Source organism: Pelecanus crispus, chromosome 12 (assembly GCF_030463565.1).
Source record: "Pelecanus crispus isolate bPelCri1 chromosome 12, bPelCri1.pri, whole genome shotgun sequence".
Taxonomy (NCBI): domain Eukaryota; kingdom Metazoa; phylum Chordata; class Aves; order Pelecaniformes; family Pelecanidae; genus Pelecanus; species Pelecanus crispus.
The window spans coordinates 19693164-19711978 of record NC_134654.1 but is presented as its reverse complement, the minus strand read 5'-3'; the positions used below and the strand labels follow the sequence as shown (position 1 = coordinate 19711978).

At 52.0% G+C, this 18815-nt stretch overlaps 1 protein-coding gene across 1 annotated transcript in view; it reads right to left on the bottom strand.

The window, feature by feature from the left end:
- SEPTIN9 (septin 9) overlaps positions 1-13028 on the bottom strand; it is a 74011-nt gene extending 60983 nt beyond the window's left edge. The window contains exon 1 of the mRNA XM_075719480.1: positions 12974-13028. Coding sequence (XP_075575595.1) covers positions 12974-13028 — 55 coding nt within the window. The remainder of the gene's footprint in view (positions 1-12973) is intronic.
- Between the last annotated feature and the right edge of the window lie 5787 nt (positions 13029-18815).

Sequence of the window (18815 nt, the reverse complement as noted above, 5' to 3'; positions counted from 1 at the left end):
GTGCTCAGGGACAGACAGACATGGGCATAGACACACATCCATGTCCCCCAGCTCTGGTTCAGACCCTGGCACGGGAACCACTGGGAAGCCACAGCTCCTGGTGAGGGGGTCCCGGCTGGCGTGGGCAGAGAGGGATGCACGGGGCAATTCACCCTCAATATTAACCAGATGGAAACAGCACCGTGGCCACTTTATGGCTATGAAGAGAGGAAAGCACCTAAGCACAACATATAACATCCACCATGGAAAACCCAGGAAGGGCCCCATGAAGTGCAATTAGTGACAAAATGGTCTGTCCTTCATCTCAAAAATATTAAGGCATTGGTAGAAGGAAGGAGGAAGGCAGTAAAGAAAAATAAAGATGTTTTTCCTCCATTTTATCTGCTTTGTTTTCCGAATCCCATGGAGCCCTCCCAGCCATGTCACCACTCACTTGCAGAGGCGAGATGCTCTCTGCAGCAATCTCTGCTCCGTGGTCTGTGCTTGAAACATCTCGCGCACTGCAGGTCTGCATATACGTCTTTGCTATCAGCACCCCCAGAACAACTAAGAAAAAGTCCCACACCTGAGAGCTGTTCCAACATGTCCAAAACTCTCAGGTCTCCAAAACTGAGCTGGAGCTCAGACTCTCCAGCACAGACTTCTCTATCGTTTTCCTTCTCCATCACACCCGTAATCCAGAAAAGAACATTTTAGCTATTTTTTCCCAAATTCACAAGTTTAAAACAATGCACCAGTCAAGCCCAGTTTGCATTTTGCAGGAAAACAAAGGGAGCGGGAGGGACAACCTGATGGGGAGCCTTTCCCAGGCCTCGAACAAAGCTGGGCAGGCAAGAGCAGCAGAAGACACAGCCCGGCCAGGCACTGTGAGCTCCCTGATGGAGGGGATCTCAGTTTTGTCCATGTCAGGCTTTTAAAACCTGCTTGTCACACTTCCAGTCAGCCAGCTCAGCCTCATTTTATTCCCTTCAACAAAGCAGCCTAATAACCTCGTGACAGATGTGTCTGGAAGAACAGTTTGAAAGTAAATGCTCTCAAGGAACCCGATAGCAAAGGAAATGCTGGCGAGCATCTTTTCTTAATGAACATCTCTCTGGCAATCTCTCAATACCAAGTGGTTTGGGGATTTCTTTTTGACCCGATAACGAGCTTTGGATACAAACAGCCCTGCTGACCTGCAGGGTTCGTTGCATGAACCACGTCCATCATCTCAGCTCCTTTCAGTCCCCCTGCCACTTGCTACTGCCAAAAGAAACGGTGGCATCAGCGACCGGGTGGTGGGTCACTCGATGGCAATGCTGGAGCTGCTGCACATGGTCCCTTCTTTTGACCTCAAACCTCTCGAAGTGCCCCAAGCCCAGGGGCAATGCCACCAGCACAGTCTTTCTGGAGCACAGCCATCCTCTGCCCTTATTGAAGGGCTAGACTGAATACAACACCCAAAAATGGCTTTTCTCCAGGTCTTTCTGGGTCCCACTGCAAAAAGGAGAAAAAGGTCAAAGCCCAGACACAAAGGGAGTCAAAAAGCCTAAGGAAGAGCTGTAAAACCATGATTACAGCCACAGGAGACTCAAGCCATCCCAATAACACCTCCCATGCCAGCACTGTGATCCCGACGGGCAGTAAGGGGGTACCGAGGGGCTGGGCAAGGAACCGTCACCCCAAGGGAGGGTTGGAAACGGCTCAGCACAGTTTCTGACAGCAAAATCACAAGGACCCCCAGTTCCCTGGGGCATTCCCTCCCCAGTGGTGTCACTGATTTACCTGGGAACAAGCCAAGAGCTTTCCCACCCGTGGCTCTCTGCGGGATGCGATGTCCATCTCGTGCCTCTGGTTGCACGGGGATTTTGCTACCCAGCTTGTCCTGCTGGCACATTTGGCCAGTGCCCTGAGTCCAGTGTAGTCTGGAAAATGTCAAACGGGCACGAGAAAGGAGAGGGACTGTGACCCACAGGGTTTGTGTTTCCACCTCTGAGACACAGACCCACTGCTGTGAGCGTGATCCTCAGGGATGCCACCTTCAGCAATGGTGGCCCTCAGTGGGACCAAGCACAGCTGCAGCTCCCCTGCTCAGCATCGTCTCTCTACTCCTTGCACAGAGAAGAGACAAGGACCTCAGGAAGCAAAACAACTCTCAAAAAAAAAAGAGAAAAAGCTTAAAAATAGCCTGTCCTACTCAGAGCCAAGAAAGGAAAGTAAACAGCCTCTGCTCCAGATGACCCTCCTCCCGGCTTCCTGCAGGGAAGCTGGCGTATTCATTACAACAACAGGAGCCAAAGGCAGGGCCGCGCTGCGGGGCCCTGCAGCCCGCTCCCACCCGCACGGTGCCGGGGTCCCACACCAGCAGCCGTGGCTAATGCTCCAGGTCCCTGTGAGGCTCCAGGTCCACATGTCCCGACATCCTGGGCCAAGGTGTCCCTGCCCGGAGCAGGGTCCGGGATGGCCACGCTGCAGGGTTATCCCCACTATGATATTTTCCAGGGGATTTTCGGCGCTAGCGGGGCTTCCCCAGCCCCGTCAACAGCATCCGATCTGCTGGCTGGTGTCGGAGGCAGCTGGCAGGGAAAGAGGCGGAGGTGCTGAGCATCGCCCTTCCTCCTCTTCCTCTGGAGGTGCGTGCACAGTGGGGTGTGAGCACAGAACAGTGTTACCATCGACACATGCTTCCTTTTAACCAATTCCAAACCAATTCAGCCAGCTCTGGCTCAATCCACCATTGCTGAGGGCAGCGGATCCCCTCCCACAATGGGGAAAGCCCAAAATCCCCTAAAATGAGATTTCCAAGTGCTTCCTTTCAGATGCAACTTCTGCCTCTGCCAGCTTCTGCCCACAGCCATCGTGCCTGGGCTGGGAACTGCTCAGCTGTGGTGTTCCTTTGGGGACCAGACCTTTGCAAACCTCTTGAGGTAGCAGTGTTTTGCTCAGCATTATGCAGCCATGGCCCTGCTCTGCAGAGCCAGCCAGGCAGGGCCGGCATTAAAAAAATACCAATATTGACCCTGGCAGATGAGGGAGGCATGGGTTTTCCAAGACGGCACCTGCTGCAGGCAGCTCTGCTGGCTGTGCAGAACGGCAGCAGCTCCTGTAAACCCACAGTCTTGACCCAAATGTGGTCCCTGCCAGCCAGGCACTTTGGGGCAAGGAACGCATGCCTTCATCTCTGGCTCAAATGCTCCCCAAGCAAGCACAGGGCCTGAGAAGTAGCAAAATATTTATACGTCTTTCTATTTTGTGCTGCAGCACTGGGGATGTCTGCTCGGTGCGGTCACTGCGTGCTCCCGGTCACTCCATGGCCAGGCACCAGCAGGTCACACGCCACCAGTTAAAGCTGCTTTTTAGGGATCTTGCAAATTGGGAAGAGGGGGCAGAGGTCTGGTTCAAATCCCAGTAGCTCATATGACAGCCAAGATTTTTCCGGAGACGTCACAAACAAGTGGCATGGCCAGGACCTCGTATCTACACGCTCCTCTCCCAGAAGGCAAGTCCCTCCATGGGGGTCCCAGCCAAGCCAAGAGCACCCAGGTGCCGAGAAGGGCTCTGGCTCCTGCCCAAGGGCTCCACATCTCCTGGCGGGAAGCACCAGGGTTGCACGGCACATTGTCCACTGCAGCTCATCCTGCTCTGCAGTCCGGCTCTGGGCACCCCATGGGACCCAGGGTGGGTTGAGTGAACATCTGCTCCTTCTTTCTTCCCTTTTTAAACAGAATACCCTGCGTAACAGTTGAGAGGATGCTTTATGCAAGGAAACCTCTATGCACAGAGCTCGGGAGGAGACCAAAATAAACAGCGAGGGATGCTGGCTCCTCCAGGACCTGCTTCACAACTGGAGCCTCGGCCTCTGCCACGGCCGCAGCGCCCAACTGCTTCCCATTAAACATCCTCTGCCCCTCACGTGGTCTCTGTAACCCAGGAGTTACGTTTGCTTGCTTGCTTAAGCACAGAAAGCTTTTCTTGGGTTTTTCGACACATAAGAGCCTTATGGGACTAGGGCAGCCAGGCGCCCCGTTATTTCACACGATACAATGGTACCGTTTGAGAGTGCTGACTTTCTCTAAACTGCTACCAGATGGTCACCTCCTGTTCCCGGGGAGGAAAGAGGGGGAGGCTGCAGGTCTCATCTTTCAAGGAGCCCTTGGAAACCCAACATAGCATTAACTGCTCACGGCCCTTAAAGCTTCCCAGACCCCTGTCACCAGGCAGCAGGATGCTCATGGTGGTTTTCTGGCCCAACCATAGCGCAAAGAGCATGTCTGCCCACGTCACCCTGGGGCCACCTCGGTTTGGCTTATCCGAACCCACTGTCTGTGATGCCACTGAATAGTTTCCACCCTCCGTAACAGAGGTGGATGCATTTTAGTGAACTAAAGGTTCAGTTACAGGGACAAAGAGGATGTTTTTCATGTATCTATAGGGTGTATATACACTGTGTATTAAACCTAAAGGTTCTGCATCAGAAGGGGGAGGGAGCTGCAACCCTGCTGTAGGGCCAGAGCAGGATACCTCTACCCTATCCTCAACAATAAGGTGCTCCCAACTACACCGAGCCCCTCAGTGGGATCAAAAACACAGGGCTGAGATGGGAAATTCACTGGCAGTGCGGGCAGCAAGCAATGCTACGCTGGCAGGGCTTTGTGAGGACACCAACAGCTTCAAAATGGCATGAGAAATTAGGATCCCCTTTTACATCTGGGGAAATGAAGGCAGGAAACTTTAAAAGCACCTTTCCCAAAGCTACCAGTCATCCAACACAAGAAAGAAGAGAACTCAGGGTTGCTGGATCCCCTCCCTGTGCTTGCTCCAGAAGGTTTCACACCTTTGTTTTACCAATAAACCAACCTTCTTGCAATACATATATATAAACACACATATATAAATATATATATATAACGACAATCTGCTGTTGTAGCATGACTCTCGCGCATCTTGGGTCAGGTTATAAATGGTTTATGCACAAATAAATCTTTTTTCTGACTTTACAAACAACATTCAGAAGAAGTTGCAATAGATTGTATGGTCTGACACATAAATCACATGTAGGAGGTAACGTTGGCAACGCGCTGTCAATATGCAGTGCCTTCCTGAACTGTGCAAACGGTACCAAGAGCTGAGTTATGGAGGAAGTTTGGGGATAAATGGAAGTTCAGGGCTCTGACATTATCTGCTTTTCAAGCAGCATTTCACTCACACGCAGTAAGCTACAAAGACAGCCTGAGACCAATGCAGCAAACCCCTCATTTACCGGAAATGAACACGCAAAAGCAAAGTTGGGACTAAGAATAGAAAAATTTAAAAAAAAAATCCACACTCAGATTAATTCAAAATCCCAGCTTTCCAGTCCCTATATTGCAGTTCTAGAAAGGTTTTAGCTTTGATTCTCCATTACACTTTGGTTTATATAACCATTAACCCTCAGCAAAATGATTCCAGATCAGACCAGTATATTTTACATCCCCTATATTCATTTCATACTTGTACAGAAAATTACATAAAATACAGGGTATCCAGCCCAGCAGATTGCATTGCTGGCTCTGCCGCAGGCTCTCTGGAGCTTTGGCCTCCGGTCTGTGCTCGTTTCCTTTCATAAAGGGAGGAGGAAGGAGAGAAATAAATCTTCCCTGCGCCTCCCAGGGGACTTCAGATTTGGTTTGGTTCACTAATATTTCTAAAACACCTTAAAATTATTACCCAGAAGGCAAAAGTATGATGCAGATGGTCTTGCAGACCCCAGACCATCCTGTGCTACCAGCTTCGGTGCTGGTACCGCACCGGCCGTAGGAAGCCATAAGCACCCCGATGCCATCCCCACGAGTCACGACTCCCAGCACCCACGCAGGGGACATGGAGAGTGACTCAGGTGGGTGACAAGCCTCGGTGGCGGGGACTGGGTGATTAGATCATTAAGTCTCCGCTTGAGAAGACGCTCTGACGCGTGGTGTTGCAACATGCTGGTTAAAAAGCTACAGAAAACGGTAAAGTAGTAAAAGTGGCTAAAGGAGGGACCTGGGAGCCATTAAGGCCTGTAGCGCTGGCTGGGCTGCCCACTAGCCCTGCCCATGCTGCCTGCCGATTGCTGGTGCCATTGCAGCCAGCTCTGGCATCTCTGTTGGAGGGGACACCCAGCTCCACAATGTGAGTAGTTGTCCAAATGTCCTGAAGGCTGGCAGAGAGCAGACCACTCCTCCTTCCTCCTCCCTGGTAAACTAAACATGCTTTTAAAAAAAAAAAAAAAAAAAAAAATCCATCCTTTTCACATTTCCCCATATTTGCACTTCCAATGACCAGACGAAAAAAAGACTGAAGTCCCAACTCCAGCCCTCACCATGCCCCTTCCCTCCCAAACCAGTCCAGCAGATCAGTGCCAGCATGATGCTGTGTGCTGATGCCCTCACCACTAACCCCTGCCATGACTCCCAGAGTGGGACAAGCTGGAGAGCACCCAACTCACCAGGAGCAAGGGACTGTACAATTTTGTGATGCTTACTCAAACTGCCACCTCTACTGCTGGGAGGATGGTGGCACAGACCGATGTGGTCATGGTGTTCCCTGCCCTGCAATCCATGGGAGGCTGCCTGACATCGGTGGTGCCTACACCCAGGCAACAGGTTGGTACCCCATCCCAACTTGCCCTAACTTGGTTGCCAGCAACAGGACATCTGCTGCAGCGCTGGGAGGATGCAGGGGGGATGGACCACCCTGACACCCATGATGTCTCACTTTTCGGCATGCAAACCAGCCGAGAGCCAACTTGGACGGACCCTGCACCTGGGTCACCGCTCCAAAGGTGTCCCCAGGAGACCCAAGTGCTGAGCTCTGTCCAGCAACCTCACAAAAGCAATCATGGTAAAAGCCTGAGTCAGAACCATCAGGAGATAAGAGCTCTCATTAACCTGGGGGCTGCTTTTCAGTATAACTTGAGGGTAACGATAAATCCCTTCGTTGCCCAAGAGCTACTCCTCACCAGCACCATTTGCCCAGCGGGGAAGGGAGAGAGGAGGGCTCTCCTGCACCAGCACAGCAAGTGGGCACAAACTGCCAACCTCTCCACAGGCAAAGCAGAGGGGTACGAGGACCAAACAGCACCCTACAGGTATGAAACAGGAGGTGGCCAGGACACAACTCTGGCCCCTTGCCAAAACGCATGACAGGGTAGCCCACCCTTGTCCCGCAAAGAGTTCCCCTGTTGGACCTTGACCCCCACCAAACAGGCACATCCCCATCGGGAACTGGACTCAGACCCATTAACTCATTTTACAGGCTTTAAACAAGCCTAACCAGGATTTAGGGTCACTTGGCCTGTTGCCTTCATGTCCCACCTCTAATAATGAAGGTGCCAGAGCTCATTGCAGCAGGAGGAGGGAGGGAGGTTGGGAGAGGGAAAGAGCCTGCGTAATGGTCCTGCAGAAAGACATTGCCTTAAATATCAAATATCAGAGTTAGAAACACAAATATCTGGAGTGATTATGGGCTCTGAAGTCTCCATTATTGTCTTTGGATTTATGACAAGTCCCAGTCCAGGCTTTTGCGGCTGCTGTCTGGGTCCTGGCTCCTGGGAAAACGGGCTGAGCAGCTCCCTGCAAGGACAGGCTGCAAAACAGAAAATAAACCAGCACCCAGACAGTGTGGCCACAGGACACCCAGAGGTGCCAGGACTCCCACTTAGCAGCACGTTTGCTGGCATTTATTGGCTAAGAGATTCAGACATGGTCACTCAAATGTATTAGGCATGACCCAACATGTTCTAGAGGTGCTTCCTACTCACTCCACTGCCATAAACCACCAACAGGCAATGAGCAAAGAGTAAAGCTGGAGAATCATTATATTTTAGGTGAGCTTCTTACTAAGGGGAAGATGCTACCAAGATCCCAGAGACTGGTGAGTACTTGGAAGAGCCAGTACGGTGTACATGCTCCAAACCTTGACTTACCTCCAGGCACCAGCACTACACTTGCATGGCCAAAGTAGCTACCCTGGCCCTGGTGTAAAGACTCATCCACTCTTTGTCCCTTCCCACCCAGCCACTTTCGAAAGGTTTATGACTAGCGCAACACTGTGCTCACTTGGCCCAAGACTGATCTCAAATGGACAGCAAGAGCTTGCCCATACCAGCCAACACTGGAAACCCTCCATGCTGACGCAGAGCCAAGGACACTCTGCTCCATGCTCCAGTAGTTGCCCGTCCCCAAGGACACGCATCCCAGCCCTCCTTGCAAAAGATGACTATAAACAACGACCTCTGGATGATCCTACATCCTAACCGGGGCCAGAGGCTATCCCCAGAGCCCAGCTCACGTGGACAGAGATCTCCACGTCCTGTTCTTCCCTTTCCCACTCCCTCACAACCTTTTTATTCCCAAGGAACTAAATATACATAGGGAAAAAAACAACCCACAACGGCAGGTCTCCACTGCTGTAGCCAGGCAGATGCATTTTTTCCACTCTGCACATGAAAGGCCAGTTCTGCAGGGGAAGATGCAACTTCTGCTGGGGAAGACACAACTCCTGCCTTCTCACAGACACCTTCCCCCAGCTCCTGCCTCTCCCACCACGCGCTGCTTTGGCAGAAAACTCCCATCCACCCCATCCTTTTGTCTCAGATTCAGAAACGTAGATAGGAAGAGTGGAAAAGAAAGAAAACTCTCCAAAGTGCCTGTAAAGCTTGTCTCTGAGGACATCAGAGGTGACCCAGTGTCTTGGAGCAGCATGCTACAACCATCAGCTGGGAGAGCGGTGCTGGCTCTACCCACACCGGGCCGGTGATGAAGAGTACCAGAAGAGACTAGCTGCAGTATAATTTTTTGAGGACAGCCCATGAAATCCAACAATTGACATTCAGGAGCTTTGCTTCATGCCTAGGATTGAGATGATCTGAGACACAATCTGAGAGATCTTTTTGCATTTCCTTTTCCAGGCATTGAACCTCCACACATGTGGGACCGTTAGTCACAGACCCAGTCTCTCAGCCCACTCCCATGCACATAAGCCAAGGAGAGCACTCATCCTGAAGACCCATGGCAGGCCTTACAGGAGAGACCCTGAATCCAAGTGAGATGCTTACACAAACATGAAGCACAACCCCTCTCTGGGGCTTTTCACCATATTGAATTCAAGCCACATCAGCCACATAACGTTGTGACCATCCCTCCGGCACGTTCCTGCTAATATTAGCAGCAGGGTTGAGTCCCAGCATCTGCAGCACGCGGGCAGCAGCTGCTCCCCACGGCAGTAGGCATGCAAGCCCCGAGCAGCCCAGAGGACGCACCATGGCCACGTGTCCCAGAGACATCCCGGGCATTTGCTGAAGTAAATTTTAAGGATGACCCCATGAGATTCATGCATGTAGAAAAGCCTGTTTCTAATACGGCCCCCTCCTGAAAACAACCTGGCTGATGTTTTTTTTTGTCTTTAACGACCCTTAAAACTACAACATAACTTAGCACAACTCAATACCTCACTGAGACAAAGTCTTTGGCTGAAATACTAGAAATACTGTGCATCGGGTGGTGCAAGAAGTATGTGTCTGTAGGGAAAGTGTCCAGTTGTGGAGAAGAAAAAAAGGAAAGATTAAAAAAACCAGAGAAGCCTTTTTATCACCACCAATGTGACCTGGCAGGGCTGGAGGCTCATTGCCGCTCAGTGCCCAGCTCCACACAGCGCACGACCGCTCAGACCACAGCACTGTCAAGGCTCGCCCGCCCACCAGCAAGCATGTGCTCACCGAGGAACCTGGGCTACAGGGAATGGGTAAATCAGGGATTAAGATCCATCAACGAAGGCTGTCTCGTGGTTTCTGCCAGAGCAAAGCTGCAAGCCTGTGCCCCCCCCCAGGCTCTAGCTCCGGACACCACACTGAACCCCTCAGCACCACCCTGCCTCTCCATGCACTTACAGACCCACTCAGTATTTACCATCATTCGCAGCTTGCACCCACTATGACATTTTGTGTTTCAACATTACGAGGAAACGAAGCTGGTGTTCACTGACAGCACTAGCAAAGGCAAAGAGCGCTCAGCATCACTGCTGCCAACTCACCATCAGCGATGGCCAGCAAAAATGTGCCTCGGTTACCCTGGACTCTGCTTGGTAGCAACCTCATCCCACCAGGATGAGGGGCTGGAGCAGATCTCTTCTGTCTTACTACCAGGCAGTAGATCATGAGTGCACAGTGCTTGAAATCCTTAGCAGGAAGACAAGTACCACATTGCAGAGTTATCTTTGGGCATCAGCACAACCAACCAAAGCTGCAAGCAGGAACATCCACCCCTCTCTGCAGTCGAATATTGCCGACACTGACACTCCCGTATCACCCAGCCTGAACAGGATGAGGATGGTTTGGGGTTTACACAATTTTAACACACTGCACAAGCATCCCACCACCTGGGTTGATTTACTGCTACAGGTTCCCTTCCCTGCCACTCAGGGGTCCATGTTTGAGACTCTGGGGAGCTGAGTGACCTGCAGCCCCCTCCGAGGCAGAAGCGAGCTTGGGAAGTGTTGCCGCAACCATGGCTGAACCAGCCACGCTTCCAAAAACCTGCCAAAATCTATAAATCCATGGGCAGAACTATTACGCTCTGTAAATCCTGGCAAACCACAGACCTAATAATGCTCTCCCCCATCAGGGACGAGGAAGGTCTTGCCAGTCAAATAAGCATGCCCTCCCCGCCAGACCTGCTGGCTTGGTGCGAGGTGGACACACGTACTGCTGCTTCGACGCGACCATCCCCATCACATCATCGGGCACAAGGAAGAACGCACTCTGCTGGGCTGTGTTTCCCTCTCACGTGTTGCTTTGATTTGGAAACAAATATGGAACTGAGTATCTCAAACTCCTTCCCCCTCCCAAAGGGCCCTTGCATCCTCCTCGGGCTCATGGAGGCTGGCAGCTCCCACACCAGCAGCCCACAGCCGAGCCTGTGACTTCTACAACCCAGCAGGTACAAGAAACCTGTCGGTCCTACACCAGGGAGGGATGCTATGAGGAAAGCAGGCAGGGATGCTACGAGGAAAGCAGGGGAACAACCAGGGTGATTTGGGAGGGCAGGCAGCATGTGACCAGCAAGAACAAAGAGGGCTCTAGCTGCTGGGTGATCTGGTGTTTCTGCTCCATGGTATTTTTGGCTGATCTTTCCTGCTTGGCCACAGGCTGCCTGGGGCTGAGATACCCACCCAGCAGACACGAACACTGCATCTCCTGCCCTACAGGCTAGAAATGAATTGCCTTGTCCTTGGGAAGCTGCTATCCAACCCAGAAAACTAATTAAATAGTGAAACAGTAGCCCGGATCCCTGCTCAAGGGCAAGGCCAGACCTTTTGGCTGCAGATGCACAGAGCTTTCCCCAGCCTCTCCCTCTGCACAAGCAGGAACTATAAAGCGCTCCATGGACTGAAAAATATCGCACTGCGGAGCGGCTCGGTGCCACCAAGGAGCACACACAGCCTGCACAAGCAGCCCTGGGGCTCACAGCAGAGCCTTTATCATATCCAAGTAGGGAATTACTCATTCTTCAGAGATTTAAATGCAATTGGGGCAGGCGAGAGGAAAGGCTGTAATTACATCAGCACTCGGGAGCCCTGCAGTGGGGAAGGTCACGAGTCCCCAAAGGACAGTTACAAAGGCGCTGTTGAACCCCGAGTGCCAAACCGATGGTGTATTTGGGTTGCTCCCTGTGCCCCAACACTTGTTAGTCCCAGTCTTCCTAAGGGACATGACTTCCCTCAGTCTCCTGCTAAGCCCTCCGCTCCCAACTGTAGCTGAAGAAAGCCCAGGGGCTGGAAAAAGAGAACATGAAAGTGGCTAAACCTTAGGAGAAGGGCTGCAGAGACCCCAGCTCTGCCACCCGTTTCCTGCCTGACCTGGAAGAGGAACCCTTGCGCTCTCAGCTTCCTCAGCTACCCAGCAGGAAAAACACCACCGCGCTCCCTCCCGAAGGCAAGGCTGGATTCACCAGGAGGTGGTGAAGTTGTCTCAGCCTACAGCTACACACGCAGCCCCTGGATAAGCTTCCACCGCCGCCCCCAGATCTCCACTATTTCTTGGTTGGTTTTTTTTTTTTTTCTAGAAACCACTGCACGAAGCTCAAGTTTGGGTCGCTGCCAGGACATGCGAGTGCGTAGGGACGGAGCTGCTCTTCCAAAAACTCCGCTTAGGAAGATGAGCTCCCCCGAGCCGATCTCTCAACGCCTGCTTCAGACACAACCCCCCACCCCTCTTGTGCCTGTCTTTGCCTCTCGTACCCATCTGGCAGCAGCACGCTTCTCCGCTAGCTTATTTTCTTGCCTGAAAAAGCCAGCACGCTGGGCAAGAGCCGCAGACACCCGGGGGGAAGGCATCCCCGTCCGCACACCAAGGGAATTGCAAAGAGATGCTCCACCGGAGAGCAAGGCAACGCTATCGGGCAGCTGGAGCTCTGCCACGGGACAGCTGCAAAGCTCGCCAGGGCGGGCAGCTCCCGCTATGGACATAGTTGAAACTTGGGTTCGCAGCCATCTCCCAGCTACTCCAGGGCTGGGCTTGCGTCCAGAATCTGGGAATCGACAGAAGGGCCGGTGCCTGGCGTTTCACAGACTTTTTTTAGTCGCGTCAGGCGTGCGTTTTCACCTAAAAATCTACGTAAACCAATTTGCGAAAGGCAGGAAAGGAAAAACATCCCGTAAGATCCTGCCTGAGCAGATAACACCCGGGCGCAACGCTGCTCCGAACAAAAGACACCGCCGGGGCGGCAGCGGCGGGGAGAGGCGGGGGCAGCCGGACCCGGGGGGGCCCAGCCGGACTCGGGGGGGCCCAGCCCCGCTCCGCCGCGGCCCCCCCAGCCCGGCGCGGTGCCTGCGGGGGGCGCGGGCGGCTCCGCGCTGCCCAGCCCGGCGCGGCGGCCGCCGCTCCCGCTCTTGCCCCAGCGCAGCCCAAAAAGCAGCACCCCCCACCCACACCCCGGGGCTTTCACACACACACACACACCCCCCTGCGGACACCCACCTTCGAAGTCGGAGATGATGCCCTCCAGGTGGGCGTTGACGGCCGGGTCGGCCATGGCGGGGCGCGGGGCGCTGCCCCCCGGCTCTGCGGGGCGCGGGCGGGCGAGTGCGCGCAGCCGCCGCCGCCTGCGGCCGAATGAATGGCGGAGGGCGAGCGGCTGCGGCCGCCCCCGGCGCCGGCGGGCAGCCTGCCATGCCGCCCGGCCCGGCCCAGCCCGGCCCAGCCCAGCCCAGCCCGGCCCGGCCCGGCGGGGCCCGGCCCCCTCGCCGCGCACTGGCTGCTCCCCACGCCCGTCACGCCGCCCCCTGCGCGGCGCCGGCCCCTCCGCGGAGCGGCGGGCGGGGACCCGCGCACCGCCGCGGCTTTGGGGGGGGGGGAAGGGGCACCCGCGGAGCCCGCCCGGGGGCAAGCAGCACCTTGCAGCCTGGGGCCTGTCCCGCATCCCCCCCGGCCGGGGCTGAACGCCGCGCCCGGTGCCTGCCGTCCCGCATCTGTGCCTGCTCAGCACGAAGCCCCCCGCTGAGAGGTGACAGCCTTGGGTGACAACCCAGGGACGCCCCACGAAAGGGATGGCACCAGCCTCAACGGGTGGGTTACACCGCCGATGTTCTCGAGCACCGATAGCCCCTTCCCTTCTCAATTTGCCCTTGCTTGGAAGGGAGCAGCTCGGCCACCCTGCTCCATTTTTATAATTTCTCAAAATCCAACCAGAGCACTAGCTAGCAGTGCTAACCCATCGCTACCAAATCCAAGCCACTTCTGCAGCCAGCTGGGGAAAACCACCGCCGAAGCTGCAAAACCTGCCCCAAAGCCCAGCGCGCAGCCGGGCACGCCGGTGCTGAGCCCCGCGCCGCCACGGCTCGCATCCCTCCGGCCAGAGCCAGCGGGGCGAGTGCCAGCTCTGGGCATCAACGCCAGCCCTTTCCACGGCACTGCTGCCTCGTCTCCACCTCTCACACCCTCTCCGTTTGTGCATCTCTCCGCTCGTTATCTGATGTTTCTCCCTTCCCATGTTGATTCAGATCCTGCCCTCTTGACCCTCTTTTTATCCTCCCCGCCCTGTGTTTTAGTAGCATCATTTAAAAGTGATGATACCCATTGAAATGTGTCCAAGCACATCAACAGGAAAAGAAGAATTAATGGGCCGGGGTTTTAGTCCACTTTAGGTGAACCATAAAGAAAAATTATGCAAAACACTGCTACTGTTACTGTCTGTTACTGTAGAAAGTACATGCTTCATCGCTTATGTCACACTTTTAATTTTACAATTCCAAAGTCAGCAAACACCACAGACTCCTCAAGAGTGTACGTGAATGAGAAAACGAAACCAACAGCACCAATTTCCCAGACTCAGAAAGTTCCAGGTTTTCCACACTGTTAATAGCTTGAGGTTTTAATCCAAGGAAAGGCACTGCTTTAAAACATGAGAACTGCTTAAATAGTCTTGAGAACACACCTTTAAAACAGAAGTGTGGTATTTTAAGGTAGATACAGTGGTTTTCCTCCCCTTTCACAGCCAGCAGTGCTCAGGTCTTTCATTTCTTGCACTGTTAGCGATGTCAGAAACCAACATACCACAACACTGCAGAGAGGAACAGGCTTTGCACCTTTGTGCAATCGCGATACAGAAATGTAAATACCTCCCCATGTGATACACTGTCTGTAAAGCCACCGGTGCACGTCTCCCTGGCAGCCCCACTGCCTGAACACCATTACCTGTTCCCGATGCCTTAGAGGAGACCAGGAACGGACGCGGACCTGCAGCTCTTGTGCCGCTGGGCTCACCTCCCGTGTGTCAGGTCCCTGCCGTCCCCACATCCACACGTGCTCTGCAGGGAGCAGTGGCTACTGCCACACTGCACAGCATCACACGCTGGCGGCATTGATTTTCAAAAGAAAATGGCTTGCTTTTTCTCAAGTGCTCATATGCAGGTCACATCCGCAATCCATTTCAAGCAGGTAAAAACCTAGCTGTCAGTAATTAACCTTAGTTACTAAGCAAGAAAAAAGCTAAAAACTGTCGATGACTTCCTTGCTGGAGGAGCAGCACCTAGACTAGCCTTTTAGGAAGGCTCTTAAGCATCATAACACCCCATTACACTCTCATAGCAAGGTTGGAGAATGGGTTTAAAGGGGGAAAAAATGAACTCGGCAAGACAAACTAAAAACCAATATTGGAAAAAAGATTAAAAAGCAGTGATAAGGTCAATCTGAGGAAGGACTGAGCACATTTTTTGATGTTCAGAGTTTCCCCCCTTGCAAACCCCGTAAGATTCAGTGTCAGACCCACTGCTTGGAGTTTGGTGGCGCTCTCTGAACCAGGTTACGTGGCCATCAATGTGGTACTGTGACGGGGACTCTGTTTTTGAGGTCAAACAGAGGCAAGAAGAAGTAAACCACTGAAAAAAAAACCCATTGTTTGTTGGATTACGAGTAGTGAGTGTCACAATGACATCCACTGGTCTCATGAAGCTGGTGAAGAAGCTCAAAGCTCTTCAGCAGAAGAGTTTGAGGTTGTTTGGTTTAGTCCCAGTTCCCTGGGTCACTCTGCATTTCCTAAGCAAAGATGATGTTATCATCCTGGATCTAATAAAGGTTTAGCAAATCAACAGGCCTAGAGGAGAGCCCCAAGAAGTGCGAAATAAAATATACGTACTGTAAGTAGGAGTTCATTAAAACCAGGTGGTTAATATTGCACCCATGTGCACCTAAGGCACTGAGAGGGGGAGAGGAAGATGGAAAACTACAGCAAGTAAAGAATAACAAGAATATCCAGAGCTCTAATAGTAAATATTTAAAGCAGGAAGGTATGTAAACAACTCACCCCACAGCACATAACCCAAGCGCCTGCTAGTAGAGGAGGAGCAAGCTTTTCTCCGGGGAGATAAGCCCATCCTTCTCCCTCCTGAAGACTTTCTTGCACCTTTATCTGATTTAGCCACGGTCAGAGGCATGGCTTTACAAGAGTGTAAGACCAAAAAAATCATTCACTTGTCCAGCCTGCACATAACAACTAAACACCATTTCATCTGGCGTTCTACCTGCACCCTGAACCCAAAAGCTTGTGTTTAGCTAAACACTTCTTCTAGAAAGGCAGGCGACCCTGGGAAGCTGAGCACCCATCCCAGAGGGATGGAGAATCCACCACCTCCCCTGGAATTTGTTTCTGGGGCTCCCCATCAGCATAGCACAAGCATGTGTCCTACTGCTCATCCCAACGCAGTTTTGGCACAGGCCTGGCTTTGTCCTTGTCTGGTAGATCGAGGAGATTAAGGACCCTGAGCCTTCTCCTGATGAAAGATCTCCCACACTGATCACGTCACCTACATTCCCTCTGATAAACTAATCAGGTTCTGCTCCTTCTGTCCTTCGTGTCAGGTATTTTCTTTGGTCTCTTAGTCACTTATCTGGCTTTCCTGCTCCTTTCTCCCAGCATTTCACAACTGTTTGTCATTAGATTTCTATTTTTATTTTAATAAAGAGAGAGAACTCACTTTTCAAAAGAAAGAGAGCAGATCACATCTCTTCTGTTGCTTGCTGCTCCCCTTGCTTACACAACCAAGGGTCTCACTAACTGTTTTCATTGTATCAGAGGACTCACCTCAAGCTCCTGGTCAGCTGAGACCTTCAGGGTACCGTACATAGCAACTGCTATCTAAGACACAATCCCTGTTCTGCAAACCACTGGCTGCAGGAGGGTTTTAAGTAAATTACTTTCTTTGCTGTATTACATTACAATGGAAGTATTTCTTGTTTCTGTACTAACCCAGGCCACCGAGGGCACAGACTGCCCAGCTCTTTTTCCTTCACCATCACTCTGCTCTTCAGATGAGCAATGAACTTCCTGCAAAGTTGTTTTGTTGGCCTAGAAGTGACTTCCTGCCCCCAAAAAGGCAGTCTGTAAAAATCTGCTGATCACTTAGTTATAGATACTAAGCTAAAACTAGCTTGATGCCACGATAGCTGGCAGATGCAAGAAACCTTGACTCTTGTCCCCCGGGTACCTTATCCCTGGGCTCTCCTGCCCTGCAGGCAGCAACGTACTCGAGGGCTTCTCCAGATCACAGCACAACCTCCTCCAGAAGCAGCCAGTGCTGATCACTGCCTCTACCCTGACATAGGTGTGGGGGGACCACAATGCAGAGCAGACCTAGAAAGTCACTTCAAGGAGAAAAAAATATAAGAGAGAAAAAAACCCCAAGTAGATGGTAGGTATCCGTGTTAGAAGATCTCTTAAGACAGGCTAAGGCAGAAAAGGGACTTTCCTATCCACACAAATTTTAAACAGCACCATACAGTTTCCTTGCAAGCTGCTAAGAATGTAGTTTTTCAGGCAGATTTTCTTCCTCCCACAAGTCAAAGTTTTTCTGAACCTGCACAGCTCTTATCGGTCCTACAATCTGCTGCAGTCATGAGCATCAGGCTTGGTTAGACTAGGTGGCATGAGTCATTGTGGCTACCTGCATCTTAAATTATCTCCTACACAAAAGCACGTAATTCATCCACAGCATCTTCCCTTTTGTCCTCCTATTTTAATTAGAAAACAAAACTCTTTATTGATTCTGGCCTCTTCTATAAAATGCTTTGAGACTTACTGACCAAAAGTACTATGTAGGAGCAGCTAAATATTATTATTAACCACCTAATGTTTCTATTGAGAGTTCAAATATCTTTTCTTGCTGCTGATCACAGATGAAACATTCTTCTCAGCCTTTCTGGGTAGGTGCAGTGCATGGGTGGAGGCTCTTGCACCATGCGACACCAACCCCCAACATCCCCAGCAGTCCAGCATCCCCACAGCATTGCTTCAAGCCGAAGCACAGGGCAGCACTGGCTGCACCATCCACTCAGCTGTTGTCAGATGGGCAGCACCAATGCAGCGTAACAGGTAGAAACAGAGATACAACAACCCAGACAAGGCAGATTTTGAAGGCGAAGGAATGGCGAGTCACATGTCTTCCTTCTAAGCCAAAAAAAAAGGCTGTTGCAATTACCTTCCCTTCTGCTCCTCTGCTCCCTGCACCTTCTGAGTTCTTGTGCTTCTGCCCAAAAAACATTTCTGCTTCCCAATCCACCAGGAAGAGGTGCAATGATCTCCATATTACAGGTGGGGAAACTGAGGCGTGTAACAGCCATCACTCAGAAACGGGGAGCTGGCAAGTCATAAGACCAGACCTGGCTGTGGTGGTGAGCAGTGCCGAATCCAGCCCCCTGCTCCTTGGGAAGTGACAGCGTTACTGGCTGGGGACAGAGGGGACTCTGGAAGGAAAACCAGAGACGCAGTTCCCATCACCTCCGCCCATGCTTTCATGTAGATGACGGCATGAATCCAGCCCTGCTGATTACGCAGGAATTGTCATGAAAAAAGGCTCTGTCCCAAGACTTCAGGCTCTTCCTGCTTCCAAAGAAGTAGGAAATACAGTGAGGACAGCTGCACTCCACTGCTAGTCACACTTCCCTTCCTTTGCAAGGAAACTAAGATCATGGGAAAAGTCTAAAAAATTCAAAATAGGTTTGCTGATTTAAGATTTCTGAATAATTAACTGATTTTCTTGATAAAGGAAACGAGGTCAGATCTCATCCTGTAGTGCCACAGAGCTACACAGCCCCTGTTACAAACACAGAGCCAGGGTACTGCACAGAAAGGCTCGGATAACTTTGAAGACTGGATAACAGAAGTAGGATGAAATCTGCAAGAATGATGGAAGGTCAGTACCTAAAGGGCTTTCAATAAAGTCTTTGCTCATGACAAGTGTATCAGCGCGAAGGACCTCGCTGCACCGGTGGGTCCAGCGTGACCACAAGCCACCGACACCATGCAGTTAAAGCAAACGGTGTTCCT